This window comes from Haemorhous mexicanus, chromosome 25 (assembly GCF_027477595.1).
Source record: "Haemorhous mexicanus isolate bHaeMex1 chromosome 25, bHaeMex1.pri, whole genome shotgun sequence".
In the NCBI taxonomy this organism is placed as follows: Eukaryota; Metazoa; Chordata; class Aves; order Passeriformes; family Fringillidae; genus Haemorhous; species Haemorhous mexicanus.
The window spans coordinates 2,061,257-2,088,526 of NC_082365.1; the positions used below are offsets into that span (position 1 = coordinate 2,061,257).

Below are 27,270 nucleotides of genomic sequence, written 5' to 3' on the forward strand. Positions count from 1 at the left end.
CTGGGTCACCCAACCCTGCCCAGCCCCTGCCGCCGCTGCTTTGTTCCATATTTAGTTCCTGACAACTGTGCCTGGGGCAGGAACTCCCAGCTCTGTTCTCCCTCCTCCCTCGGCTCCCAGAGCTCTCAGAAATTGCTCTTTCTCTCTCCCAGTGGCCACAGCTTGGTGCCAGTGTCCTGGGGAAGATGGCAGAGAAGCAGGAGGAGCCCAGCAATGCCCAGAACGGGGAACCCGACAACGCCGAGGAGGGCGAGGGGAAGAAGAAGAAGGTGAAGAGGGAGGACCTGCCACCCTTTGAGATTGTCACAGGGTAAGGGATTGGGATTTAAATATGGAATTGGGGGAGTTCAGTGACCTCTGCCTCAGCTTTTAGGTCGGGCAACGCAAGCAGCATCTTCTGCAGTGTGTTTCTGAAGAGTTTGGAATGGTTTGGATTTATTGTGGGATTTAGTTCTAAATTTTGCTGACTTTTAGAGGATGGACTCCCACCAGGCAGACACAGAAGTGCACTTGTTTTATAGGAGCAGCTCTGTTTCTGCAGTGCACTTGTTTTATAGGAACAGCTCTGTTCCTGCAGCTGTTCCCTCCCAGCCCTGCTGACGGGATGGGGATGGAGGTGTTGGCTTTGATGAGAGCTCACTATTGATTTCTTGCTGTGATCAATGGCTCTTGTCTGAGAGTTTCTCCACCTGTGGATCAGGAAAAACACCCCTGCCATGGCTGATTGGCTTGATGGGCCTGAGGGAAGGATTTTTCAAGAGACCTAAAGGTTCACATTTTCAAGAGCTCCACAGCCACAGCTGGAACCTGACTTTCATAAAGAAACCAAAAAGCCCAACTTGCAGAAAAGCTCCAAAACAAGAGGCAGTTTTGAAGGCAGCAGGGCAGCAGGGAGCCTGGCCTTTGGAAAAGCAGCATATCCCAGGGCTCTGGTGGAAGCTGAACTCAGCCATAATTGACAGCTTCAAGTAGGAAAAGCCCTGGGTGTCTGTCCCTGGAGGAGCAGCAGGATGAGTCCTTCTCCCCTCAGATTTCCCTTATCAGTCACCAAAGGAGTGTCCCAGCAAATAAACCAAACCCAGGATTTCTTCCAGCTCCTTAAAACTAAAACTTAAACTTGAAACTTAAAACTCAAGCCTCCAAAATATCCCCTGGAATCCTTCTGCCTGTGCCATGGGCCCTGCAGGTGAAATTTGGCTGCCTGTTCTGACCAAGATGAGTGAGGCAGGACAGCACCCCTCCCACAAAATTGGGTTCCATTCCTGCTCAGGGAGAAAAAAATCTCCATTCTCTTCTCAAAATGTGAAGAAAATCCCTTCTTGGAGCAGTCTCTGTCACATATAATCATAGAAATAAATGATTAGCAGTGGCTTTTAAGGAAAGAACATCCCTCTGCTAGGAATGGAGGTAAACTGTGGATATAAACCACTGGGCCAAACCCTGAACATTTAAAACATGTCCTAAAATGAAATTCAATGAGGAAATGAGGTTTTCTAGCCTTGGAGCACTCAGCCTGCAGTTAGAAGTGCTGAGGGATTGGGCAGGATGTCCAAACTTCCCTGCTAAACTCAAGGCCCTGGCCTAACCATTGCTGGAAAACTCCCTTAGCACCTTCCTGCAATGAAATCCTCTCTGGGAATGCCATGGGTGTCCCAGGATTTTTGACAGGATTTTCCACCCTGCAAGAGGGAGAGGGAGGAAATGAAACAAAAATCCCAAAGGAGCCCCAAAGAGGCAGAGAAACCCCAGGGATTTTTTTAGTTTCGTTTTAAGGAGGACAGCAGGAGATGAGGCCAGGCCTTGAGCTGGGATCACCAGCAGGGTTTTTCCAGAGATTTACAAATTCCCAGCCAGTCAAGGCAGTTATGGGAGTGATGGGGAAACACAAGTGCAGCCAGGGAAGAAGCACTTAAACCCAATTATGTTGCATTTCAGCTTTAGCCCTTGGATTAGGGGCATCTCAGGACTCTCAGCCAAGTTCTCTCTCTGCTGCTCACAGCTCCAGGAGGAGTCTGGCTTCCAGGAATCCCTGGGAAGCCAATTACTCTCTTTAAGAATTTTATCCCATTTTTTTTTGGCTGAATACAGCCTGTAATCCCAGTCTGGGAGCATTTCCTGCCACATTTATTTCCACTTTCCCCCAGGTGTAAATGAGGATCCTTGTAGGAATAATTTCTTGTTACTCTTTTAGATAATCCACATTTTTATTTCCTCATTAGATGTTTTCCTGCTCTCCTGTGTGACAGTGCCAGGATCACACTGGGTAGCTGCTTTTTCCTCCAGCCCACCTGATTTCAGCAACTTCAGTCCCAGATTGAAGGTTCTGCCTCAAAATTCAACTTTTTTTTGGTCTCAATATGATTTATCACTTTGCTACGCAGGGAAAACTGATAAATTAGGTTGGAGCATTTAGAAATCCCTAAAAAAAGTCATTTAATGATGCTTTTCAGGGGAGGTTTCAATTTTGACATTTCCTATCCTCAGGTGAGCTGTGCCACCCCAGCCTGGTGTCAGAGCAGGGGTTTATATTGAGAATATTGGGGAATTCAGTGTCTGTGAACAGTTTTAAAATTATTTCCATAAACATTTTCACTCTCCAGGAGGCTGGAGCCAGGTGGGGATCAGCCTCTTTTCCCAGACAACAGGATGAGGGGAAATGGCCTCAGATTGTGCCAGGGGAGAACATCAGGGGGGATTTCATCACAGCAGGGGTTGCCAGGCATTGGAATGGACTCTGAGTGTTGCTTCTGTTCCTTCTTGGAACGTTATTAATTGAACTAATTCAGATTCCAAAGTGCTGGGAGCAGCATCGAGGTGAACATCCCAGCTAAGCCCAGGCACACGCCGAGATAAGCAAGAAAATCCATCAGGAAGGGCTGGCTAAATGCAGCTCCCAGTCAATCCAGCCTGAGTCAATCCATCCTGGAGCAGGCTGCTGCTGCTTCAGCTGTTCCATGAAAAGCCAGAGCCAACCTCGTCACTGCTGTGACCCCTTTGCTGTCAGAGTTAAACCAGGGATGAAATTCCCTGTGCCTCTGATGTATTTAAAAACCTGATGTTATTGTGAAACCACTCATTGCAGACATCACTCTGGAATGGGTGTCTCGTGTCTGCCCTTCAAAAATCATCAGTTAAAGAATTCTTAGCCAAAGAAGCACTCATTATTCAGGATGCCAAGCAGGAAATGTGCTATTCTTTGAAGCACCTGCATTTTTGCCCACTCTTTTCCATCCCTTTCCCTTCCCATCTCCAGAGCCATCCCATGAGATGTTCCACCACAAGATGATCCTGGAATCACAGAAGGGAAGATGTGGACAATAAATTAAAGGAGTAGGTGAAGTTTATCAGCAGGGACTCCAGCAGGAAATCCACATTTTCACAGCAAAGTTGGATTTGATCCTGGATGTTTTATAACCTAAACCTTGGAACACAGGGAAATCAGGGGCAATGCAGTGATCTGCTCATGGGATTTGGGTCATGGGTAGAGGTGACCCAAAAGTGTGACCCTCACCTAAATCTGCCTCTGAGCCTCCTCTCTGCTGTCCCAGGGAACACCTCCCAGCCTAAACCTTGGAACCCAGAAATCAGGGGCAATACAGTGATTTGCTCATGGGTAGAGGTGACCCAGAAGTGTGACCCTCACCTGAATCTGCTTCTGAGCCTCCTCTTTGCTCTCCTCTCCCCTCCCAGCCTAAACCTTGGAACATACAGAAATCAGGGGTGATACAGTGATTTGCTCACGGGATTTGGGTCATGGGTAGAGGTGACCCAAAAGTGTGACCCTCACCTAAATCTGCTTCTGAGCCTCCTCTCTGCTCTCTCCCCTCTCCCAGGGAACGCCTCCCAGCCATCTTCTTCAAATTCCAGTTCAGGAACGTGGAGTACAGCTCGGGCAGGAACAAAACCTTCCTGTGCTACGTGGTGGAGACGCAGGGCAAGGAGCCGGTGACCAGCCGGGGGTACCTGGAGGACGAGCACGCGGCCGCCCACGCCGAGATGGCTTTCTTCAACACCATCCTGCCCACGTGCCAGGCCGGTGCCCGCCACGATGTCACCTGGTACGTGTCCTCCAGCCCCTGTGTCACCTGCGCCCAGAGGATCTGCGAGGCCCTGCGCAAGAACAAGGGGCTGCGCCTCACCATCATGGTGGGCAGGCTCTTCATGTGGGAGGAGCCCGAGATGCAGGCGGCCCTCAGGAGCATGAAGGAGGCCGGCTGCAAGCTGAGGATTATGAAGCCTCAAGACTTTGAGTATGTCTGGAAGAACTTTGTGGAGCAGGAGGAAGGGGAGGAGGCCAAGTCCTTTGTGCCCTGGGAGGATATTCAGGAGAATTTTCAGTACTATGAGGAGAAGCTGGCGGAGATCTTGCACTGAGGCTCAGGTGAGTGAGGGGGTCACTCATTAACTCTCTTCTCCTTAATTTGGGTTCCAATTTCTTTAATTGTCAGCTGAATATCGCTAACAATCCCAGGCAGTGGCTTTCCCTTTCCAGGGGCTCCCCCACAGCACATTCCCAAGGGATTTCGTGCTTTTCTGTCTTCTCCTCCAGGAATAAAGAATAAAAAGGTTCCAGGGCCACCAGAACAACCCCCTGTTCCCCACAGGGATGATGTTCAGCACAACAGGGAGAGGAATGGAGATTGAAGGGGATTTTACTCACACCTCACAGTCTAAAAACACCAAAAAAGAAAACCCCAGTGGTTGCAGAATTCCCTTCCCTATGGGGTACTGAAGAGCCACCTCTGAGTCTCTGGGACATCTCTTTTTCCCTCCCCAGGATCAGAAAGGATCCATGAAGAGCTGTGACAGACCTGGACACCTGGGACAGTCTTGCTTCCCAAAGCTTTGATTCCAGCAGGATGGAGAACCAGCCTCTGGGAGACAAGGCCCTGTGGGACTCCAAACACACACACACACAACACAGACCTCTGGTGTTTGGGATTTTTTGGGTGTTTTTTGTTCCTCCCCCTCCCTCCCCCAACCAAACCCATGCTGTGGTGAAAGGGATGGCAGCGATCCACAGGCAGGCTGTGGGATCACACTCTGGGAATATTTCATGGGAAGAGACCTTAGAACAAAGCTGCTGGTTAGATAAATGCATTAGAAAGGGGAAAAGAAATGGATTTAAAGGTGAAAAAGAAGTTTTCTCCCTCTGTTCTCCTCAATAGTCAGAGCTGTGATTTAATTCAGGGCCGACAGCTCTCTTCCAAATCATGATGGAGCCCAAGAACTGGACATCAAACAATGTTGTTTGGGAAATAAACCTGGGAAAAGCAGAGTGAAATAAAATGGGAAGCCACTGCAAAAGCCAAAACACTGTTTATTCCTTCCTCTCTACTTGCAAGAAGTCCTAAATTGAACCTGACAAGTCTGAGTTCAAGGACATCCCGGGACAGCCACACAGGGAATATTTTGTAGCTGGGAAGGGAGAACTAAATGCCAAAAAAAAATTAGAGAGTACACACAAGTGTTGGAGAGCAGGATCATTTTTCATGTAAAACAAAGCTCACAGGGATGCCATGAGTAAGGAACCAGAACAAAAACCCAGACACAAATAAGGGGAAAGACTGAATCCATGAGCAGCCTCAAAGCCTGTTCTGGATCAGCTCATTGCTCCAAATTCCTCTGTTGTTTTCCCCAGCTACGGCAATCCCCACCAAACAGGTTTACAAAACATGGGCAAGGAACAAGGAGAGTGGGGATAAAGACAAACAGGATTTGCAGCAGCAAAAAGCCCCACAGAACTGAGTAACCCAGTCCCTTCCCAAGGAATCCAATCAGGAACCCTGTCATGCTACAAAATTCCCAACTCTTATGTCCCATTTTTATATTTCTTCAATACACCTGGCATTTTCCTGGGCATGCAGAATAACAGAAGATTTGTTATGGTGGGAGGGTTTAAAAACCAAACACGAAGGGAAGGTCTGTGGCAGTTCCTCAGTTCTGGAACAAACTGCCAAATCAGTTTTCCACGGATCTCAGAAGCAGGGGTGGTCCTGATTTGCTTTAGTTTTGGGTGACAAACATCAACCTTTGTGTAACACCTGGACTACAAATGCAACAAAGAAAGAAATGTGAAAATCCCACCTTAAACCCCATCCTGTGAGTTTTTAGAGCACACCAGCCTGTTTGGATCCTCACCAAACAGAGCTCTGCAAACTGTAAATTACAGAGCTGCTGAATAAAACACACCCACCAGGTGTATTTGCCCCCCTCCAGCATTCCCTGCAATCCCAGCCTGTCCCCAGGAGAGCCACAGGTAGCAATCCAACAGCAGGGCAGTGTTTATTTCACATCACAGCATGATCCCGAGTGAGCACGACCTCAGCAAACCCAATCTGTGGCCGGAAGGGAGAAATGAAACCGTTCCACGTGTGAGAACAGGTGAGTGACCCCAGTGCCAGGCAGGGCACGGCAAACAGAACAAAGCAGAGGTGCCAGCGCTGTGGGGCAGCACCAGCCCGAAGAGAAACCCCGAGTCCCCCGAGGCAGCGGCTCCGTTTCACTGCGTGGAGCCCCAGTGACACCTGGTGGCTGCAGGGACACCCTGGGAGCTCCCCGAGGGTTTGCACAGCGCCGCTGCCTCCTGCTAATTCACAGCCCAAATGAACTCCTCTGGAGCTTGTTGCTGCTGGAAGCCCGTATCACTGTCACAGGGGTGAGTGACAGCCGAATGCAGCACGTGCTCCACACACAGGTTCCCCCTTGTCAGTTCAGAGGTTCTGCTCCCACAACTGGGGAAATGGGGATCTTGGATGTTCTGCTCACAGGCTGTACACTGTGATCTTGATGTCAGTGTTCTCAAACACCTCCTCGAGGATGGCTGACACCTTTTCCCACTGCAGGCCGTCGAGTCCACATCCAATCCTGGAAGATAAAGCACCAAGAGAGCCTTGTTGGGCCTTGTGCTGTGCCCAACCAGCCCTGGAGCAGCTGCAGTTTGAGGTGGCCCTGCCACAGCTCCCCGTGAACCCACAGAATGAGGGCAAAACAAGGAAACAAATGCACAGGGAAATGCAAATTAGATTTGCCCAACTGAACAGAGGAGTTGGATAGAGGTGGATGCTTGAATTCTTATTTCACAGCAGGGGATCATCCCTCAGACATCCTTCTAGAAATTAAACTCCCAAGCTTTGGCATCCAGCTGCTGAGCCCCTCACCTGGGCATGGAGATGTCGGTGACTCCGTTGTTCAGGCAGTGAGCTTTCATGGCTTCCAAACTCTTCTGCATGCTCTCGTAGGTGGGCTTGTGAGAAACCTTCTGCTTTGTAATCTACAGAAGAATAGAAAATCTCATCTGTGTCTTGGCCATGACCCCTACAAACTTCTGTCTGTTATAAATACTGGTACAACATGCACATTCCCTGACATCCCAAAACTCCACACCCAGACTTGTCTCTGTGGAAAGTCCTGAGCAAAGAACATTTCACATCTTAAAACACTAATTTAGCAGCCAGCTCTGTCCATGTAAAGGTGAAATGCAGATGCACACAACAGCTTGGCTGCTCCTCACAGGCAGTGTTTGAGGACACATCTCTTATTGAGAGGAACACTCCAGAAACTCCCTTCCAGTGCCCAAAGGGAGCCAACAAGACAGAGACTATTTATTTAAAGGGCCTGGAGTGACAGGACAACAGGAATGGCTTCACATTCCAGAGGGCTGGGTTAGATGGGATATTGGGAAGGAATGGTTCCCTGTGAGGGTGGTGAAGCCCTGCTCTGCTGCCCAGAGCAGCTGTGGCTGTCTCATCCCTGGAGGTGTCCAAGGCCAGGCTGGACAGGGATTAGAGCACCCTGAGACATGGGAAGTTGTCTCTGCTCAGGATAAGCTGTAAGGTCCCTTCCCACCCCAACCACTCTGTGATTCCATGAACACAACCAAACCCCCCCCAGCTCTTAATGCCTGACATGTGACACAGTTTAGCTCCAGGGAGGTGTCCCAGCATCACCCCAGCCCTTACCAGGTAGTAAATGTAACGCTCGTCCCTCTGCAGAACGGCCACCTCCCCCGTTTTCTTCTCTAAAGCACAAAAACCAAGGTGTTTTTACAACAGCCACACTCCATAACCCCAAGCAGCTCCAACAGCCTCCCTGCTGGAAATCAGGAGCTCCTTCAGGCACCACTCACTTTGATCCAGGAGCTCCTGGACGCCTCCAAACTTCTTCTTGAAGAGCACGGCGATGCCGGCGCCCATGCGGCAATCCTCGCTGATGCAGTGAGCCAGGGCATCCGTGCCCGGGCACGAGAACAGGTCCCCCTTGACACACCTGATCTGCAGGGCAGGGCAACAACATCTCAGAGAGCACACCTGGGCACACAGGGCTCTGGTGACCAGGGAATGGGCAGCAAGATGGGCAGGGTTTGAGTTTGCTGTGCAGGGGGTAAGTGTTTGAGCTGGCACAGGCTACAAATCCAGGGGAGGGAATTACAAATCCCACGTGTGGAATTACAAACTCCATAGACAGAACTACAAACCAAACTCACAGCATTACAAACCCAACTCAGAGAGTAACAAACCCAATATAGAGATTTATAAACCCACTACAGAGAATTACAAACCTACTACAGAGAACTGCAAACCCACTACAGAGAATTGCACACCCCGTACACAGAATTACGAACCCACTACACCTCCTCAACAAGATCATTTATGTGCCAGCTCAGCAGGTAATCATACAAAACCAAAGCTTAAAAGGGTAATTATGTGACAGGGAGCACAGCTGGCTAAGTGAAACCCCTCCAGCAGCACCAGGCTCGAGGTGCTCAGGCAGGCAGGTGAGCTCTGTGCTGCTGCACGGCATCCGCCCCACTGACATTACAGACAAAAAGCACGCGGATTTCAGCACTGGCAGCTCTCAGAAGCTGCAGGATGCAGCCAGTGCCGTGCTGTCAGAGCTGTAATGAGAGGAAAGCCTCTTTGCACAGACAATAATATCCCATGTAACCCATTTCCTACGCACTCTCTCCTGATCCTTGGAGAAGTGGGTGGCCATGGTAACGTGGGGTATGGAGAAGGCTCCTGCGGCTGGAAAGATGAGAGAAAAACAATTATTAGGAACCTCAAGCTAGGCAGTAAGAGTGTGTTAGAGGGGGCGAGGCTGAGCCTAATTGTATCTGTAACAGCGGGACAACCATGACACCCCTGAAGATACCGGTGCCCCTGACGCGGTCCCACTGCACCTACAGCTCCGGCCCGGGAGGAGGCCCCAGCCCTGGGTCACCGCACAACGAGCTACCCCAGGATGCCGCCCTCCTCTTCATCACCATCACCACCCTCCTCCTCCTCCTTCCCCTCCCACCCCTCAGGGCCACTCGGACGCCGCACCCGCGGGGCGCACAGCGATCAACCGGGCCGGGCCCACGGCCTGCGCCACGCCGAGCCTGCCCAGCGCCGCCCACATCGCTCCGGCCGAGCCGCAAGGGCGCCCCGCCTCACGGCCAGAGCGCGCCGCCTCAGCCGGCACGGCGGCTCCGCCTCAGGGGGACATTGGCGATACCGCCTCAGCCTCAGCGGCTCCGCCTCGCGGCGAAATGGCGGATGCGCCTCTCAGGGGAGTTGGGGGATCGTCCTCAGCCCACACGGCGGTATCGCCGCACATAACACGCCATCAGCCCCTCACACAACACGGCGGTACGGCCGCACACAACATGGCGGCCCCGCCCCACACGACATGGCGGCGGCCCGCGCGGGCGGACCCCTCCATGGTCCCGGCCCAGAACATTCCGGGCAGGGGGGGGAGCCTGGAGCTGGGCGGGGCCCGCCCCACGCGTGCGCGCCACGGCCCCGGCGCAGGCGCAGCGGCGGAGGGCAGGGCGCGGCGCGCGGTTGGGCGGCCGCGGCCGGGCGGGGGCCCCGCCCCTCGCCCCCTTTGTCCGCGGTTGGGCGCCATTTTGCGCGGCGGGCGAGTGCGGGCGCTGATTGGGCTTCGGGGCCCCGCGGCGGAGCCAATCAGCGCGGGGCGCGGACCGGGCAGCGCGGCACGGTGAGCGCGAGCGGCCAATATGGAGCCCCCGCGCGCCGGGATTGGCGGGGCCGCGGCCACTCAGGGGCTGAGGGGGGAACCGGGGCCGGGCCGGGCCGCGCTCGGTTCGGCCGCGCCGGGGCCGCGGGGCGAGCGGGGCCGCGAGCAGCGGGGTCGGGTACTCCGCGGCCGGGCGGGGGGCGCGGGGCCGAGCGCCGCAGCGGGGCCCGGCTGTTCCCCCGGCGCGGCCCGGACCCGCAGCGCCCCGCCCTCCCCGGGAGCCTCCCCGCTGGCGGAGGGGCCCGGGCTGCCCCGTCCGCTCCCGGTGTGCGCCGTGCAGCTGCCCCGATTTAGGGCAGCCAGGGGCTCGAGCGCACCGGGAGACCCCCGGGCCGGGGCTTCCCGCGGTGACACCGCAGCCCCGGCTCATCCCTGGCTTGCACCGGGAGTCAGACCTAAGCCCGGGCTCCGCATGTCGCGCTCAGATCGCCCCCGTGTTAAATCCCGCTCCGGGTGTGGGCGTGCGGTGTCCCGGGAGCTCGGGGACACGGTTCGAGCGATGCCCGGGAGCTCTCGGGCTGTTCGTGCCGCTGCTTTGCTCTTGGTGTGGGTTGGTTGTTGAGAAAACTGCTCCTGGTGGAGCTATATTTCTATAAATATAAATTATGTGTATTATATATGTGTATATATATGTATAAATATTTGTATGTATTTTTGGAGCTATCCTGTGCAGGGCCAGGAGTTTAATGATCCTAATGAGTCCCGTACAACTCAGTACATATATACTTACATATATATACATATATGTATATATATTTGTGTATATATATATATATATATGTGGTGTCTATGTAAATATCTGCTGCTGGGACTAGAACACTCCCTGGTTCCCAGAGCATTCCCGGTGAGGAGGAGCTGCCCATGAGCTCACTGGGGGAGGAGCTGCCATGCTCTGCCATAGATTGATCCCTGATCATTAATATTTAACTTGGCTACTCTGTGTTTAACGAAGGAGATGAGATAATCCCTTGGATGGTGAGGATCCAGAACCTTGTCCAGAACTTCAGAGTGTTGGGATCACAGAGCTGTTAATGTTTTAATTAAAAATTTTAATTTAAGGCAGAAATGAAGTATCCAGTGTGAAATTGAAGTGGGAACCTGACAGCAGCATTTTCAGAAAGAATATTTATCTTCTTTTATTCTGGCTGTGAAAAAGTCTCAGGAAGTGGGCAAAGGATGGGACTCAAACAGCAGCAGTAACCACAGCAACGGGTACAGAGAGTCTGTGACTTAATCCTGTCAGCATTCCTTGAAAAATGGAGGGAGCCAGAGGTTTTGTTGCTTTAGCCTTGGAAAATTAAAGTTCCAGGCTGTGGTTTTGTTCAGCAGGAACTTGTTCAGTCGTGGCATAAATCAAACCCCTCACTAAAGCAGGAATTTTGCTGTTGTTGGGCCAGTGAGGAGAGAAGCAGTGGCAGGGAAAAGATGTTTTTATTTCAGCACAGTGGTGGTGATGTGTGCAGGGAAAGGGCCAAGGAATGAGGGGCAGCAGGAGGATGGAGGTGCTGGGAAATCTGCTTCCCAAAACCCATGAAGGCTGTATTTGAGTGTAGAAATACTTCTTTAGAGAAGAAATTCCTCCCTGTGAGGGTGAGGAGGCCCTGGGTGAGGGTTAGGAGCTGTGGCTGCCCCTGGATCCCTGGAAGTGCCCAAGGCCAGGTTGGGATGGTGGAAAGTGTCCCTGCCCACAGCAGGGGGTGGCACTGGGTGATCCTTAATGTCCCTTCCCACCCAAACCATTCCATGAGAGTAGAAAGAAAAATGAGGAGAGAATCCTTCAGAGCCCTGCTGAGTTCTTGAAGTGCAGTTCAGTTTCCCATTTTGCATTTCCTCAGCTTTCCCAGCAGTGTCACTCCCCTGTGGGGGCACCTGGCTGGAGCCCAGACTCACAGAACTGGTGGAGTCCATGACATCTGGGCCAGAATTGAGCTGGTTTTGCTGCTCACTCGGGTTGGATGTGCCTGAAGTGCCTCCTCTGATCATTGCTGAGATGGAGCAGCCCTGCCCTGGGGCAGCTCCTGGTTTGCTTGGCTTGGCAGCTGCTGGGGACAGTGGGGACTGCCAGGCCTGGGGACACAGCAGATCACCTGATTTTTGTTTTTCTTGCAGGGCTGAGGCACCATGGAGCAGTACACAGCCAACAGCAGCAGCTCCACGGAGCAGATCGTGGTGCAGGCAGGGCAGATCCAGCAGCAGGTATGGGATGGGGAATGGGGGAGCCCTTTGCACCCCTCAGAGGGGCACAGTGTGAGGAGGGAACAGTTGGGATAAAGCCCAAAGATTTCCTGTATTTCCAAGGAAATTAGGGTTCTGAGCTCTTCCCTGAGGAGAGGTGCCAGAGCCTGAGCTTGGACAGTGGAACCTTCTCAGCTGTGACTAAAAGGGCACCTGGGGACAACACTGGCCTCTGTGGCCCTGAGAGATCCAATTTCTTATTTACCTGTGAATAACACAGGAGCCACGTGGATCCAAAGAGCAAATACATCCCAGTTTGGAAAGAACTTGGTTTCAGCAGCACAATCCTGATCCTCCTGGGTACCTGTTCACCTGACTTCTGTCACCTGGGCACTGATGGCACCTGCCTGGAAGTCAGAGTAAATGTGGTTTTAAGAATACACTTAATATATTTTTAAAATGAAATTAAATTGATAAGATTTTTATATAAATATAACAATTTATTTAAAATTAAAATTAAATTGTGGGTGTCCATGTTACCAAATTTCAGTGTAGCAGGAAGCTTGCAAAATGGTAGTGACATGGGGAAAGTAAAACATAAAAATATATAAAAAATATATTAACACATCTCTGAAAATGGAGGAAACAGAATAATAACAGAAACAATCAAAGAAAAATTCCCCCAGAGTTGAAACAGATTTTGTTCAAGCCCACAGAGGTTTCCTCCAGCTTTACCAAATGAACATTTATAGAGATTCTTTGTTTCAGAACAACAGGTGGAGCAAAAAAATCATACAGACAGGAATTCAACCAGCCTAGGAGCTTTGGATGAACTCATCCATCCCACAAAGAAATTCATGTTGCAGAGTGCAAAACACTAGGGCTGAGTTTAGAGGGCTTACTGATTTTGGCTGCTCAGCTTTCTATATCCAGATTTGGGGCTGTGTTTTCAGCTGCTGCTGAATTTTTCTTGCATCTTCTGCTCTAGTTTGAGGGGGTTTGGTGGTTTGCCATGCAAAGGGCTGAGCCACTGGGTGATGTTTTCAGGGAGATTTGCTTTGCTTTGGCCTCAGGAGGGACCCAAATCTTTCCACTGGGTTTAGCTGGAGCTGACTTTTCCAGCCAGAACAAGATTGCACTTGAGATTAAAGCATTTTATATTAAGGATTATCTGAAATACCTGTTTGCAGCAGATAACCAAAGATGTAGTTTATTGACATCTTCTGGGTGTAAAGGAGATAAAACCAACTTTTTGCTTTCATTTTCAGTACAACTTCTTAAAGCCTGTGTCTGATGTGAAACATTTGCTAAAATGAGTTGTTTTACCAGCCTTGCAGCCCTTGGGAGGGAGCTGTCCTTCATCTCCCCATGCTCCCACAGTTACTGGGAGTATTTTGGGACTCTTAGCAAAGAGGCTAAAGATAGAAAAGGTTTTTAGCTCTCACTGCTCCTGCAGCCTCTCCAGACTGTCCCTCAGGGTCCCTGGTGGGCAGCCACCAACACAGGGGTGGCAGAGATGAGCTCAGACTGTGCTGCAGGAAGGGCTTTGTTGGGACAAACCAGTGTGCCCAAAATCTGGGACCCTTCACAGTGCCAAAACTTGGGCAGTGAGCAGCCTAAAACCCTGAAACTGAACTTGAAATCCTGCAAAATGTCCTGCCCTGTTCCCTGTGAGCTGGAATATTGAAGCCTGAAACTTCAAAACTAAACCCCTGAAACTGAGCTTGAAATCCTGCAAAATGCCCTGCCCTGTTCCCTGTGAGCTGGAATATTGAAACTTGAAATTTCACAATTAAACCCCTGAAACTGAGCTTGAAATCCTGCAAAATGTCCTGCCCTGTTCCCTGTGAGCTGGAATATTGAAACCTGGCAGTGTCACATTCAGTTCCAGGGAACTCCATCCTTAGGTTTGCTAAAACTGCCATTCCCCCTGTTCCTGGAGCAGTGTGTATGATCCCCACCCCCTGTCCCAGCAGTGTGTTGTGCATTTCCATGTTTCAAGCTCTCCCTGTTCCTGTTCCCAGCAGCAGGGAGGTGTCACAGCTGTCCAGCTGCAGACTGAGGCACAGGTGGCATCGGCCTCAGGCCAGCAAGTCCAGACCCTCCAGGTAGTGGTGACCTCTCTGATTGTGTTTCTGAGCACTGCATGACCCTCCCCAGCAGCACATATCTAATGCTGTGTTTTCCCAGGCTTTCCAGGAGGAGCAGGGGGATGTGGAGCAGGAATCTCTGCTGGGTGCTGCCTCTGGGGTTTGCCGTGGCATTGGAGCTGTTCCTGTTGGTGCATGGCAGGAATTCTGGGAGGGAGTAAAGTTCAGGGTGACTTTAAAGTTCTAAGCAGCAAAATGAGGAAGGAGCAGTTGGGATAAAGCCCAAAGATTTCCTGTAGTTCCAAGGAAATGAGGGTTCTGAGCTCTTCCCTGAGGAGGGCTCTGCCTTCACTGCATGAGACACACAGAGGTGGTGCCAGAGCCTGAGCTTGGACAGTGGAACTGAAAGGGCACCTGGGGACAACACTGGCCTCTGTGGCCCTGAGAGATCCAATTTCTTATTTACCTGTGAATAACACAGGAGCCACGTGGATCCAAAGAGCAAATACATCCCAGTCTGGAAAGAAATTGGTTCCAGTGTGAAGTGTTTCCTGTCTTGCAGCCTCCACTTCCTCAACTCACCCAGGCTTTCCAGGAGCCCTTTGTAGAGCAGTTGACAGACCCTGTGGCAGTTTTGCACTCAGGATTCTGGTTTTGTTTGGTTTGTAATTCTTCAGAGCAGGGTGTTTCCAAGGGGCTGGGATGGCCCTGCCAGCTGCAGAATTAACACAGCATTTTTTATGTTCAGAGTTCAACTCAGATGCTGCCTGACTGGGATTGCTGGGCTCACTGGGGCCTCTGGTGGTTGTCATGTTCTTCCCACCTTTTCTTTTCTAGTTTGCCTTGCTGTGATTCATTAACAACAATCCTGGAATGTCTTGTTTTCCTTTCTGCTTCTTGGATATTGTGCTGCTGCCTGTGCTTCTCTGTGCTGACCTGAGCATGCTCCTCCCTGTGTGACCCAGCCCAGGGGCTGAGGGCTTTGGATGGGACAGGGACAGGCTGAGGGACAGAGTGGGCACCTGGAAACTCCAATTCCCAGGGCAGGATTTGGCTCCTCACCCCCTGGGGTGTGAAACCCAGGAACTCAGTGGCTTTACCCCATTGTGATGTTCCTGTTCCTAAACAAATCAGACTTTGGGATCCCCGAGTTCATGAGACTGATTTTGCATTTGGGCTGTGGAGATGAGAATTTTCCAAGATGTGCTTGGGGAATTTGGGGACTTGGCAGGTGAGGGGGTTCAAACAGAGAGGTTTTCCCCTTGTTTTTGTTTCCATGGGCCTTTTTCTCAGTGACCAGAGAGATACCAGGTCCAAGAGCCCAGAGATTCTCAGGCCAGAGTTACCAGAGAATCCCAGACTGGTTTGGGTGGGAAGGGACCTTAAAGCTCACCCAGTTCCCACCCCAGCACCTTCCCCAGCCCTGTCCAGCCTGTCCTTGGACACTTCCAGGGATCCAGGGGCAGCCACAGCCTCTCTGAGCATCCTGTGCTAGGGCCTCCCCACCCTCACACTTTATATTTATATTTTTATATTTATATATCCAGTCTAAGCCTTTTTGGGCCCAGAAGTAGCTGCTGCTCATCCCCTTTGAGTTTTCCTCCCTGAACTCCATTTTGTGTTGCTCCAGTTCCAATTTCCCTTGATAACCATGGAGAGTTTCTCTCAGCACATCCCATGCTCCATGTCACTTTGGAAATGGGAATGTTGTAGGCATGAAATTGGAGAGAGCTAAAGCCACCTCAGAACCTCCCTGTCAGAACAGAGTTCTCTTAATGGGAACCTCAACTAAAAAAATCTCAATAGGAACCTCAACTAAAAAATCAGTAGTTGTGAGGTGAATAATGAAGTTTTTTATCCCACTTTGCTCTTGGGCTGTGCATGAAGGTAGTCCTTGTGGCTGAAAAATGTGATTTTTGTGCTTTGTAACCACAAGACTGCAAGAGAAGCAGATAACTCACGAAATCCATGGCACTGGAAGGCAGAGCTGCTCTGAAGCAGCTCAGTGCCCGTTCCCAGTTCCTCTGCCCCATGAACAGGGTGGGCTCTGGGGCTGCTCTGGTGGGGTTTTCATTGTTGTTCTGTTGTTGCAGGTGCAGGGGCAGCCTCTGATGGTGCAGGTGAGCGGGGGGCAGCTCATCACCTCCACGGGCCAGCCCATCATGGTGCAGGCCGTGCCCGGGGGCCAGGGCCAGACCATCATGCAGGTGCCCGTGTCTGGCACGCAGGGGCTGCAGCAGGTGAGACACCCCGGGGGCACTGCACTGCTCTGGGATGCTGCCATGCCACACAGGGCTCTGCTCAGCACCACAGCACCAGGCTGAGCTGGTGCTGGGTGGCTCTGGCACGGTGGGAATGAGTGGAAGTGCTTTATAGACTGAGTTTTGGTGGTTTGTGGTCTGGTGTAAAGCTTTTAGTGCTAAAACACAGCTGGGTTGGTTTGGGGTTTTTCATGGAATGGTTTAGGTTGGATGAGATCTTAAAGCTCATCTAGTTGCACCCCCCCCTGCCAGAGGTTTCTGTGGGGTTTTTCATCATGGAATGATTTGGGTTGGGTGAGACCTTAAAGCTCATCCAGGTGCACCCTCCTGCCATAGGCAGGGCTACCTGTCATGTGGGATACCTTCCCACAGAGAAGGATTTTTGTCTCTTGGGATATTTTATCTGGCCCTTGCAATGTATTTGGGGATCTGGTGCCTGTTCAATTTATGGCTCAGAAAGAGGATTAAAAAAAAAAAAAAATAAGAAAGCTTCTTGCAAGTAATTTGTGCTTGAGCCCCTCTAATGTGTGATGGGGATTTAAACATCCCTGTTGCACAGAAGGCAGTAGTGAAGGAGGTTCAGAAAATGGATTTTTTGGAAATAATTACCTGTTTATAAGACAGTTGGTAAATTTAAGGATGTGGTTGAAGTGTTCCTGAATAGCAAAGGGAAGATCTGTAACCATGGCATAATGAAAGTGTCCTGATGATTTAGGATGGGATTTAGGAACCCAGCACAGTCCAGGAAGGCAAATGATGTCATGGTGTTTGGAGAGGTTTGTTTAATATTTCCTTTGTTGCAAACCACTGTAATTTGTATGAGGTTCTTCTCAGTCTGGTTGGTGGAGGAAAATCCATAAACACAAACTCCAAACCATATTCCAGCTCTTCTTTTTTAATCTAAGAACATTCCACAGTGGTGGAAAGACTCTGCAAAGCTGAGGACAACTTTATAAATCCCAGAAGTACTTCTGAGTGCTGGATAATTAACACCCCCCAGATGTCTTAAATCTTAGTCCTCCTCTTCCACCTGCCTGTTTGTTCCCAGTGGATGTGAATAATTGATTTCTCCTGAGTGATTTATTGTGTAAGCAGTGCAGAACTGCTGGAGCACGGTGACACAGCGTGCTGCCCCCTCTGCCCTGTGTGGCTGTGGCACGGGGAGCAATCCATTAAAACTCCTCATTCTCAGCTGGAAAAAGAGAAGACTCCCTGCTTCCTTTTTCTGTGCAACAGTTAAATCACCCTCAGAGATGACTTGGTCATGCTGAGGAGGAAGAAATCAGAGGCATAGTTAATGTTCCTTTCTGACTCTTTCTTCCACAGATTCAGTTGGTCCAGCCAGGTCAGATTCAGATTCAAGGTGGGCAGGCTGTGCAGGTACAGGGGCAGCAGGGCCAGACCCAGCAGATCATTATACAGCAGCCCCAGACTGCAGTTACTGCTGGCCAGACACAGGTAACTGCACCAGCATGAAAGGCTTTTCTGCAGAGGAACAGGAAGAGAAACTTGACAAATGACTTAAGATGTGGTTAAGTAAAAAAAAAAAAAAAAGAATTATTAATAATATTGAGGAGAACTTGAGAATGTGTCATGTTTTTGTAGTGTTTCATACATGACTCTGGGGCAGAAAAATCAGATTGCATGTTTTTCTCCATCGTGTTTCTGTATTTTATTGGTTCGTGGTTGTTTTTGTCTCTTTGTTGAAGTTTGGAAACGTGAAGCATTGCTAATTCCATACTTGGGCCATTGTGTGCAGTAGTCCAGTCACACCTGGGGTTTCTGCTGATGCTTTTGGTTAGGGCCAAAATTAAATTTTGGAGCAGAACAGTTCTTCCTTTCACATCTTCATAGTGAGACAGGAAACTTAGAATTTGGGTTTTTTTCATTATTGAACTGTTGGAAAATGCATCTTACATGTGCTTCAGGTGTTTGATCTCCAGGTATTTGCTCTGTGCTCCAGCCTGTTTCTTACTGCTGCTGATGAGGCAGCAGAAACAGACACCTGGAACACCTCAAGCACCATGTGTTCATTCAGGAATTGTAAATCCTGGAAAAAAGAGGCAGTTTGTAAGGTTGTTGTGCTCTTTGCTTTGTTCAGACCCAGCAGCAGATTGCAGTGCAAGGCCAGCAGGTTGCCCAGGCTGCTGAGGGCCAGACCATCGTGTACCAGCCCGTGAATGCTGATGGCACCATCCTGCAGCAAGGTAGGAGGGCTGGGAGGAGCCAGGGCACCTCTTGGAGAGGCTTTGTAGTTATTGAGGTGTCTGTGTGCTCTGCAGGAATTCACTCCAGGGTTCCTTCCCCAGAAACAGAAAACCTCCTTGTCTCTGGCAAGGCCTGGTAGAATAAAACCCCTGAATTTTGCTTTTCCACCTCAAGAGTGCATGGTTACTCACAGTGAGGTTACAAATGCAAAAACCAGGAATTCTGATGGAATTTAATCCCTTACTTCAGCACTTTCCTGACTCTCTGCATGTTTTGGAAGGATGAATGAGTAAAATACAGAAGTGGGACTAATGCTGTTCCCTTCTTTTTGTGTGCGTGTTTTTGTTTCTTTTTTCTCTCTCTCTCTCTCTTTCTTTTTTTTTTTTTTCCTTTTTTTTTTTCCCTTTCCTTTTGTGTTCTACTTCCTTAAAGTTACAGTCCCTGTTACAGGCATGATCACCATCCCTGCAGCCAGCCTGGCTGGAGCCCAGATTGTCCAAACAGGAGCCAACACCAACACCACCAGCAGTGGCCAGGGGACGGTCACAGTGACACTGCCAGTGGCTGGGAACGTGGTCAATTCAGGGGGAATGGTCATGGTAGGTGTGAAATCCCCACTGCTGCCTCTGGAGGCTGAGCTTTGGGCTGTTTGCACTCCAATCTAGCAGGATTTTCACCAGGGTAGGGATGGGGTAGTGGGAATGGCTGTAAGTCGAAGGAGGGCAGGGTTGGGTGGGATATTGGGAAGGAATTTCTCCCTGGAGGGTGGGGAGACCCTGTCACAGGGACCCCAGAGCAGCTGTGACTTCTCCATCCCAGGCTGGAGCACCTGGGATAGTGGAAGGTGTCCCTGAAGGTTGGAATTGGGGGATCCTTGAGATCCCTTCCACCCCAAACCATCCTGTGATTCCCTGGTTCTCTGATAAACTCTTGTCTGAGATTGAGATACCATGGTCAGTCCTCTCTGTGAGTTCCATTAGTTTATAGTTTAAACAATACAGATTTTCAGCTCCAAAGGCCTGGATCCTGCTGTGATCTTTCCTCTGGACTTTCTCCCACAGCAGCTCAGAAATCTAGAACCTGAAATCCAAACTGAGCTGATGAGCAAAGGTTTAAATAGATTGAGTCAATTCTGATTTTCTTGAGGATCCCTTGGGATTTGTTTCCCTCATTTGTAGAGGTTTTTCCTGCCAGCTCCTATTTCTTTGTAGTGTGAACCTCTTGCATGTTGCTGGTCCCCACTAGATGTCAGCAGCTCTGCAGTGTTGGCTTAGAGGTGCTGTGGAATGAAATAATTGAAATAAGAGATAACCCAAAAGAAAGGGAAGCACCAGCCATGTCTTGCTTGTTTAACTGTCCAAAAAGCAGCAGCACAGTCAAGGAATTGTATTGAAATTGTCACAGACATATTTTATGAAAAATCCTTTTGCTAGGATGTTTTTCTCCTGAGAAGCTGAGAGGCCTCAGAATCAAAGTGTAAACAATGATTCTCTGCTGCTGTGGAATGCAGCAGGTGGATCTGTGATTAATCTCATGTGGTTGTTTTTAATTAATGGCCAATCACAGTCCAGCTGGCTCAGACTCTCTGGTCAGTCACAGCATTTTATTATCATCCATTCCTTTCCTTTCAAGCCTTCTGATGAAATCTTTTATTCTGTTCTTTTAGTGTAGTTTTAATATAATATCTATATAATAAAATAATCAGTCAGCCTTCTGAACTGTGGAGTCAGATCCTCATCTCTTCCCTCGTCCTGGGACCCCTGTGAGCATCACCACACTTTATCAGGAAAACCCAGCAGGGCTGATAAGGAGTTCATTTGTTTTGATTGGATTTGCAGTTTGAGAACAACTTCATTGCTCCTTTCCACTTAAACACCTGCATTACCTGAGCAAACCCCACTTCCTATTTCAATACTGGGCTTTTTGATGCCATTGTTGTGTTCAGTTTGTGCTGAGCTGCAAGCACTAACCCCCCCTGTGTGTCCAGATGGTGCCTGGAGCTGGCTCAGTCCCAGCCATCCAGAGGATCCCTCTGCCTGGAGCAGAGATGCTGGAGGAGGAGCCCCTCTACGTCAATGCCAAGCAGTACCACCGCATCCTGAAGAGGAGGCAGGCCAGGGCCAAGCTGGAAGCAGAGGGAAAAATCCCCAAAGAGAGAAGGGTGAGAATAAAACTCAGATTTAACACAGGGTGGCTCTGTGGCAAAGGCACAGAATCCCACCTGGGCTGGAAAATGAGGGTTAGGATCTTGGTGCTCCTCAGTCTTACAGTGGTTTTGATGTTGTTGATGAGCTGCATCAGAGTAAATTGTTTAAGTCCCTTGAGGATAATTCTGCTTATTTGGGGTGGGTTTTGGGAGTGTCTGGAGCTGTGTGTGAGCAGGTACTGACTGTCAGGACAGTGTCTGTGGAAGGGGATGGATGGGACTGGGAATTTCCCCTGGGAAAGCAGTGACTGGGAATTTCTTCTGGGGAAAGCAGTAACTGGGAGTCTGTGGGACAGAGGGTGGATGGGAACTGGGAATTTCCCCTGGGGAGGCAATGACTGGGAATCTGTGGGACAGAGGGTGGATAGGGACTGGGAATTTTCTCTGGGAAAGCAGTGACTGGGAATTTCCCTTGGAGAGGCAGTGACTGAGAATCTGTGGGGCACGGAATGGATGGGAACTGGGAATGTCCTCTGGGAAAGCAGTGACTGGGAATTTCTTCTGGGGAAAGCAGTAACTGGGAATCTGTGGGACAGAGGATGGATGGAGACTGGGAATGTCCTCTGGGAAAGCAGTGACTGGGAATTTCCCCTGGAGAGGCATTGACTGGGAATTTCTTCTGGGGAAAGCAGTAACTGGGAATCTGTGGGGCAGAGGATGGATGGGAACTGGGAATTTCCCTTGGAGAGGCAGTGACTGGGAATCTGTGAGGCAGGAGGATGGATGGAGACTGGGAATTTCCTCTGGGAAAGCAGTGACTAAGAATTTCCCTTGGAGAGGCAGTGACTGAGAATCTGTGGGGCACAGAATGGATGGGAACTGGGAATTTCCCCTGGGAAAGCAGTGACTGGGAATTTCTTCTGGGGAAAGCAGTAACTGGGAATCTGTGAGGCAGGAGGATGGATGGAGACTGGGAATTTCCCCTGGGGAGGCAGTGACTGGGAATCTGTGGGACAGAGGGTGGATGGGGACTGGGAATTTCCTCTGGGAAAGCAGTGACTAAGAATTTCCCTTGGAGAGGCAGTGACTGGGAATCTGTGGGGCACGGAATGGATGGGAACTGGGAATGTCCTCTGGGAAAGCAGTGACTGGGAATTTCTTCTGGGGAAAGCAGTAACTGGGAGTCTGTGGGACAGAGGATGGATGGAGACTGGGAATGTCCTCTGGGAAAGCAGTGACTGGGAATTTCCCCTGGAGAGGCAGTAACTGGGAATTTCTTCTGGGGAAAGCAGTAACTGGGAATCTGTGGGGCAGAGGATGGATGGGAACTGGGAATTTCCCTTGGAGAGGCAGTGACTGGGAGTCTGTGAGGCAGGAGGATGGATGGGGACTGGGAATGTCCTCTGGGAAGGCAGTGGCTGGGAGGAGTGGCTGCTCCCTGACCTGCCCTTCCCTCCCTGCAGAAATACCTGCACGAGTCCCGGCACCGGCACGCCATGGCCAGGAAACGGGGAGAGGGGGGTCGCTTCTTCTCCCCCAAGGAAAAGGACAGCCCTCACATGCAGGTGAGTGGGGTTGGGGCAAATCCCCTCCCAACCCTCCAGGACACACATCAGAAGTGTCTGGGCTGCTTTGTTTGGGTTTTTGGGCTTGGCTGCTGCCCCTTGTCCTTCCCTGCCTCTGAGTTTTTCATCTGTTGCCCCTTGGCCCTCCCTGCCTTTAGATTTATTCCAGGCATTGGGAATAAAACCTCCTGTCCCTGCTTGTGGAGAGCAAGGGATGTTTCCCCTGAGGAATGAAATGGCAATAATGTGGGTAGAAGTGTGTTCACTTTGTAGTTCTTGGGATAAATGCACACAAACATTCTGTTTGTAAAACAGCCTTTCTGGTGGGGGACTGGGGTGTTCTTTCAGGACATCAATTAAAGGTGGAGACTCCTTATCTTTACATCTGATGGAAAATTTAAAAAATGGGAATATCTGATTCTTAGCTGCATCTTGATTTGCATAAAAGGTGCAAGGCAATTTTTAAAGGGACGTGATGGAGTAGAATGAAGAAGTTCTGTGGTTGCTCAGTGCTTTAGAACAGTCCTGTGCCTTTAGGGAGTGTTCCTTATTTTGAACTAAAATCATTCCTAAATGCTGGTTCTAAATACCAGAAACAACAAATTCCTGGGAGGTATTTAGGATTTTTGTGGCCTGTAAAACCCAGGAAAAGCAGGACAGTTTTGGGGATCAAGGGAGGTGCAGGAGTGTCTCCTCCTGATGGTTGTGTGTGGTTCTCTCTGCTCCATGGAAAAACGTGGAATTTCCACCCTTTTGTGTCTGCAGGATCCAACCCAAAGCAACGAAGAAGCAATGACACAGATGATCAGGGTCTCCTAACCCCTGCTTCCAGGGAAAAACACCTGAAGGGAATTCCCATCCCTCCTGCCAGCCTGTCCTGCCTGCCCAGAGTGTCCAGTGAACCCTGGAGTGGGACAATCTCCATGTCACAGCCTGTCCTTTTCCACAGAGCAAGCACCACGTGTTGAGGTTTCAACTCCTCCAGCAGAACCTTTCAGACTTGTTGGTGCCCTCTCCTGATCCAGCACAGGGAATTTGGAGTCCAAGTGCTCATCTCTGGTTTTCCTTCATTTCCCACCTCAGTCCCCGTGGCTGGTGCAGCTCAGCCCTGCCCAGGGACAGATTCCAGCTCCTCCAGCCAGCACTGAGGGGCTGCACCACAGGGCTGGGTCTGAGATTTGTTATTCCATCCACTCCTCACCCCTTTGGGCTTGGTTTTCCCTGAGCTGGGTCCTGCTCTCGCACTTCTGACCCTGGCAGAAACTGAAGGGGATTCTTTTCAATTCCACCTTGTAAATGTGTAAAGAAGCTCTTCTCTGGGAAAGGTTCAGCCATCCAATCAATGCTAGAAATAGTCAAGATTACTGCAGGGCTTGATGTGTTGTGTCTCTGTTGCAAGTGGGGTGGGAGAGGGAGATGTGGGGGGGGTTGGGGCAGTAAATCAGTCTCTGGCTGGGTTTGGATGTTCATTGCCAGTACTTGTTGCTTTGGAAGAAAACTGGATGTGGGTATAGAAAGGATTGAAACTTCTCAGTGACTCTCTTCCAAAGGATTTTTTTTTTTTTTTTCATTTTCTTTCTCACCTGTCTGTGAAGTCCATGGTTCCTCCAAGAGACGTGGGACCCCCAGTGTCACAGTGGTGGCACTTGGCCATGGCTGGGATGGAGTTTCTGGTGCCTCAATCATTTCTGCAGTTCCAGAGTGAGGGATGATTCAGGACAGCAGCAGCTGGGGCAGCTCAGCCTGAGGAACCTGAAGGACTCAGCAGATACTGATGAACCTTTCATGCTTTTTATAAATTAAGCTCTTAAAAACAAAACAGAAGTGGCACTTAGCAAAGGAGCAATACTTACATTATTAAGAAATAGAATTTTCCCATGACCTACAGCTGGTTTTGGCTGAGCATCTCCACAGAACAGAGTTTTAATTTAGACTCTAACCCTGCTCTGTTATAGTTTGAATTTTGGTGGTGGGAGCAGTAATTGAGAGCATTTGACAGGTGATTTCTCACCATTGCACTCCTCTCACCTTGATGAGTTACACAGCTGCTCTGGGGATCAGCTGCCTGCTGGAGCCCCAGAATTTCCAGTTTTTGTGTCCTGCAGTTCAAACTGGATGACAGCAGTGAAGTTTGGGGTTGGGAACGTGCTGGGTGAGTGAACCTGGCCAGGTGAGGAGCGAGGAGTGACTGAGGAGAAGCTGCCAAGGGTGGGTGAGACTGGGTTCAATCCAGTGAATGCTGAACTCAAGTGACAAGGAAATGCAGCTTGGAAATGACATTTCCTCCCTCCCATCTTCTCCCATTTACTGGAAGTTTCTGGCTCAAGGCAAAGTGGAGGACAAATCAAGAGGATACAAAAGAACAGAGCCTGGAAAATGCTGTTTCCTTTGAAGGAAATAAAAATACTAAACCTGAGAGGGAGGAGGAGTGTTGGATCCTTGTGAGCAGGCAGTCCTGGAGGAAGAGGGAGCCTGTTCAGGTGGAAGGACAAGGAGGAATTGGCAGCTGGATCTCCAGAAGCAGCTCAGCTCCTTGGTGAATCCTGGTTCCTGTCCCCACAGCTGGGAAGGACACTCGGGGACACCTGCAGCTGCAGGAGGAGCTGGCCTGGCTCCTGGCAGGCAAATAAATCTTCTTTCTTTCAGTTTTTGTCCCAAGTTAGATGAGTGATCTGACACTCTGCTCACAACTCTTAATTAGGATTTATTTCTAATCATCTCAAGGGCATTTCTAACATGGATGGCATCCTCAGGGCCTCTGGTTGCTTCTGCCTTAAATCCTTGCCCAGTTCCAGCACTGGCACCTGAAGCTCACACAGCATTTCCTGGCTCTCCCCCATTTCAGGAATGTGCAGCTCCTGAAGGGATTTTGGTTGAATTTGCAGCATTACTGTAAATATCTTTTTGTTGGAATATTTGCGTGCTGGAGTAAGACCTCTGTGATATTTTTTGCTCTTCAGTTGATGCTAAATCTGTCCTGAAACACCTTTTTGAGAGCTGGAAATTCGGGAAGCAAGATTATTGCTCTGACATAGATTTTGTTTCATTTTTTAAATAAGTAATTTACTTTTCTTTTAAAAACTTGTAAACTTTTCCCCCAATAGCCCTTCATATCTAGGTTCTCTGATCTGTTGTAGGTTATGTGTGAAGAAACATGGATTTGTGTTCTAGGAAGTCTCATTGTTACTATTTTAAGTAGTGATGTGAAAGCCCAAGTGCTCCTATCATTTTTTTTTTTAGTTTGTTTTGTGTTCTGTGTATCCCTGCTGAAAGTTGTGTTTATTTGGTGAGCTTGGAGCCAGCAGTCAACACCACGGTACCAAAAACATCTGCTTTCTTTTCCAGGCAAATCTGTGAAAATTGGAGACATGTCCACTTCAAACCTCCCTAAGAAATTAAATTAAAATTCTTTGTAGGTTGGCTGCACTTGAGCAAAGCCTTCACTTCAGGAGTGAGGATGAAAGAAAAGGTTTGGGGAGAAATGTGTTTGATTGACCCAGAGCAGCAAAGCATCAAACCCATCCAAACCCAGATTTACAGGAATGTAAAGATCAGGATTTGGAAGATAAATGGTCCTCAAGTGATGCTAAATTTCTTTAAGGCCCTGCATGGTCAAAAGAGGGGAAAAATAAAACTTTTCTTTGTGAAGGGGCGTGGGAGGGTCCTGAGCTTAACGGAATGTCAGGCAAAGTTTGTACATAGTTCAAAGTTTTTAATTTTTTTTATATGATGCATTTTTTCAAGTGTATTTTGGTCTTTAATAGATGCAATTGTAAGTACTGTGTACACTCTCCAGCTAATAAAATTTATAAACTGAGAAGGTTTTGGGAGTTTTGTGATGGGCAGGGGTGGCCGGGCAGCACCAACTCCACACCAACATTTCACCATCCCAAAACCCCCAGGGCACAAAGCTGGCAGCATGAATTCTTTCCAGAATTGGTCAACACAGCGATGATCACACACAAAAAAACCCCATAACACAAATAAACAAAAAAAGAAGGAAATGGCAGGATCTAAGACCAGAGAGGGGGAAGTTGGGACAGGAAATGAGAACAATCACACGAGCCTGTTCAGCAAGTCAGAAATCAGTTTCTTTAGCTATTATGATGTAATTTTCTAGCTTTTTTGTTTTTTGCAGTAGAATCATAAAATCATCTCAGATCTAATGGGAAAACCCTTGGTACTGTGTAGCCACATCAAAGCAGTCAACAAGAATTTCCTTTTCTCTCTCACCCTCGCCTTCAGGACTGCAGGAGCACTCCGAGTTTATCCAGCCCAGGAGGTATTCCCTGCCTTCCCACCTTCCTTCCCTCCCCTGCCACCCAGCATCCAGGCTGGAGTCTTCCTGCAATCTGGATATCCAAAAAACTGAACCCATTTCTGTGCCCTGTTCAGCAGCCTCGCTCTCTAGCTCACGGATTGAAGAGGAAAATCTCAGCTGAATTTGGGGATTGATCCCTGATCCCTGAGGGATGTTTGCTGGTATCACCACGCTAACAGGACTCTGCAGCTGCATCATCAGAGGTGTAATTTGTAATAAAGCCAAGCTAGGTTTATCCTGGAGGACAGGTGTGTGTTAATAAACAACAAACAGGGAAATACAGTTATTTCTCTGTAAAACAAATCACTCCTTTGGAGTGTAAATTCCACCCCAGGAGCTCAAGCTGATGACAATTGATACTATGAAGTAGACAAATATTTTCCAAGAAGCCTCTTGTTTATTAGAACATGTCAAATGCATTACTTGTCTCTCTGAAGCCCAGGAAAAATCTCATAGGCTTAAAATAAAGCAGATTTTTTAC

The 27,270-nt window shown here is 49.5% G+C and overlaps 3 protein-coding genes across 15 annotated transcripts; 2 read left to right on the plus strand and 1 right to left on the minus strand.

Moving 5' to 3' along the window:
- APOBEC2 (apolipoprotein B mRNA editing enzyme catalytic subunit 2) lies at positions 1 to 5,314 on the plus strand. Its single transcript, XM_059867609.1, has 3 exons — positions 1 to 310; positions 3,834 to 4,381; positions 4,778 to 5,314. Exons 1-2 carry the CDS (start codon positions 186 to 188, stop codon positions 4,372 to 4,374), a joined length of 666 nt encoding a protein of 221 aa, XP_059723592.1. The 5' UTR covers positions 1 to 185; the 3' UTR covers positions 4,375 to 4,381; positions 4,778 to 5,314.
- A 946-nt stretch (positions 5,315 to 6,260) lies between these two features.
- Positions 6,261 to 9,648, minus strand: OARD1 (O-acyl-ADP-ribose deacylase 1). 3 transcript variants are annotated; one of them, XM_059867612.1, is made up of 6 exons: positions 9,451 to 9,648; positions 8,962 to 9,026; positions 8,129 to 8,273; positions 7,962 to 8,020; positions 7,161 to 7,273; positions 6,261 to 6,867 (listed from the first exon to the last, which is right to left on the minus strand). In XM_059867612.1, exons 2-6 carry the CDS (start codon positions 8,992 to 8,994, stop codon positions 6,765 to 6,767), a joined length of 453 nt encoding a protein of 150 aa, XP_059723595.1. In that variant the 5' UTR covers positions 8,995 to 9,026; positions 9,451 to 9,648; the 3' UTR covers positions 6,261 to 6,764. The 3 variants fall into 3 exon arrangements, with proteins under 3 accessions (XP_059723595.1, XP_059723593.1, XP_059723594.1); XM_059867610.1 differs by having other exon boundaries at positions 9,327 to 9,454; XM_059867611.1 differs by lacking the exon at positions 7,962 to 8,020 and having other exon boundaries at positions 9,327 to 9,454.
- Positions 9,649 to 9,828: 180 nt separating this feature from the next.
- On the plus strand, positions 9,829 to 26,288 carry NFYA (nuclear transcription factor Y subunit alpha). 11 transcript variants are annotated; one of them, XM_059867880.1, is made up of 10 exons: positions 9,829 to 9,984; positions 12,133 to 12,219; positions 14,223 to 14,309; positions 16,382 to 16,528; positions 17,876 to 18,007; positions 18,651 to 18,756; positions 19,190 to 19,356; positions 20,745 to 20,918; positions 22,367 to 22,468; positions 23,234 to 26,288. In XM_059867880.1, the coding sequence occupies exons 2-10, from the start codon at positions 12,145 to 12,147 to the stop codon at positions 23,285 to 23,287; spliced, it is 1,044 nt and encodes a 347-aa protein (XP_059723863.1). In that variant the 5' UTR covers positions 9,829 to 9,984; positions 12,133 to 12,144; the 3' UTR covers positions 23,288 to 26,288. The 11 variants fall into 11 exon arrangements, with proteins under 11 accessions (XP_059723863.1, XP_059723868.1, XP_059723865.1 ...); XM_059867885.1 differs by having other exon boundaries at positions 19,208 to 19,356; XM_059867882.1 differs by having other exon boundaries at positions 14,223 to 14,306.
- The last annotated feature ends 982 nt before the right edge of the window (positions 26,289 to 27,270 follow it).

Bases quoted from the DNA above. Each gene is read 5' to 3' on its own strand.
- APOBEC2 (XM_059867609.1), top strand. From the start codon at position 186: ATGGCAGAGAAGCAGGAGGAGCCCAGCAATGCCCAGAACGGGGAACCC. The intron at 311-3,833 runs GTAAGGGATTGG...CCCCTCTCCCAG, and splicing joins CCCTTTGAGATTGTCACAGG to GGAACGCCTCCCAGCCATCT.
- OARD1 (XM_059867610.1), bottom strand. From the start codon at position 9,402: ATGTGGGCGGCGCTGGGCAGGCTCGGCGTGGCGCAGGCCGTGGGCCCG. The intron at 8,274-8,961 runs GTGCGTAGGAAA...CCTGCCCTGCAG, and splicing joins TCTCCAAGGATCAGGAGAGA to ATCAGGTGTGTCAAGGGGGA. The intron at 6,868-7,160 runs GTGAGGGGCTCA...TTTATCTTCCAG, and splicing joins ACCGACATCTCCATGCCCAG to GATTGGATGTGGACTCGACG.
- NFYA (XM_059867880.1), top strand. From the start codon at position 12,145: ATGGAGCAGTACACAGCCAACAGCAGCAGCTCCACGGAGCAGATCGTG. The intron at 12,220-14,222 runs GTATGGGATGGG...TCCTGTTCCCAG, and splicing joins CAGGGCAGATCCAGCAGCAG to CAGCAGGGAGGTGTCACAGC. The intron at 14,310-16,381 runs GTGGTGACCTCT...CTGTTGTTGCAG, and splicing joins AAGTCCAGACCCTCCAGGTA to GTGCAGGGGCAGCCTCTGAT.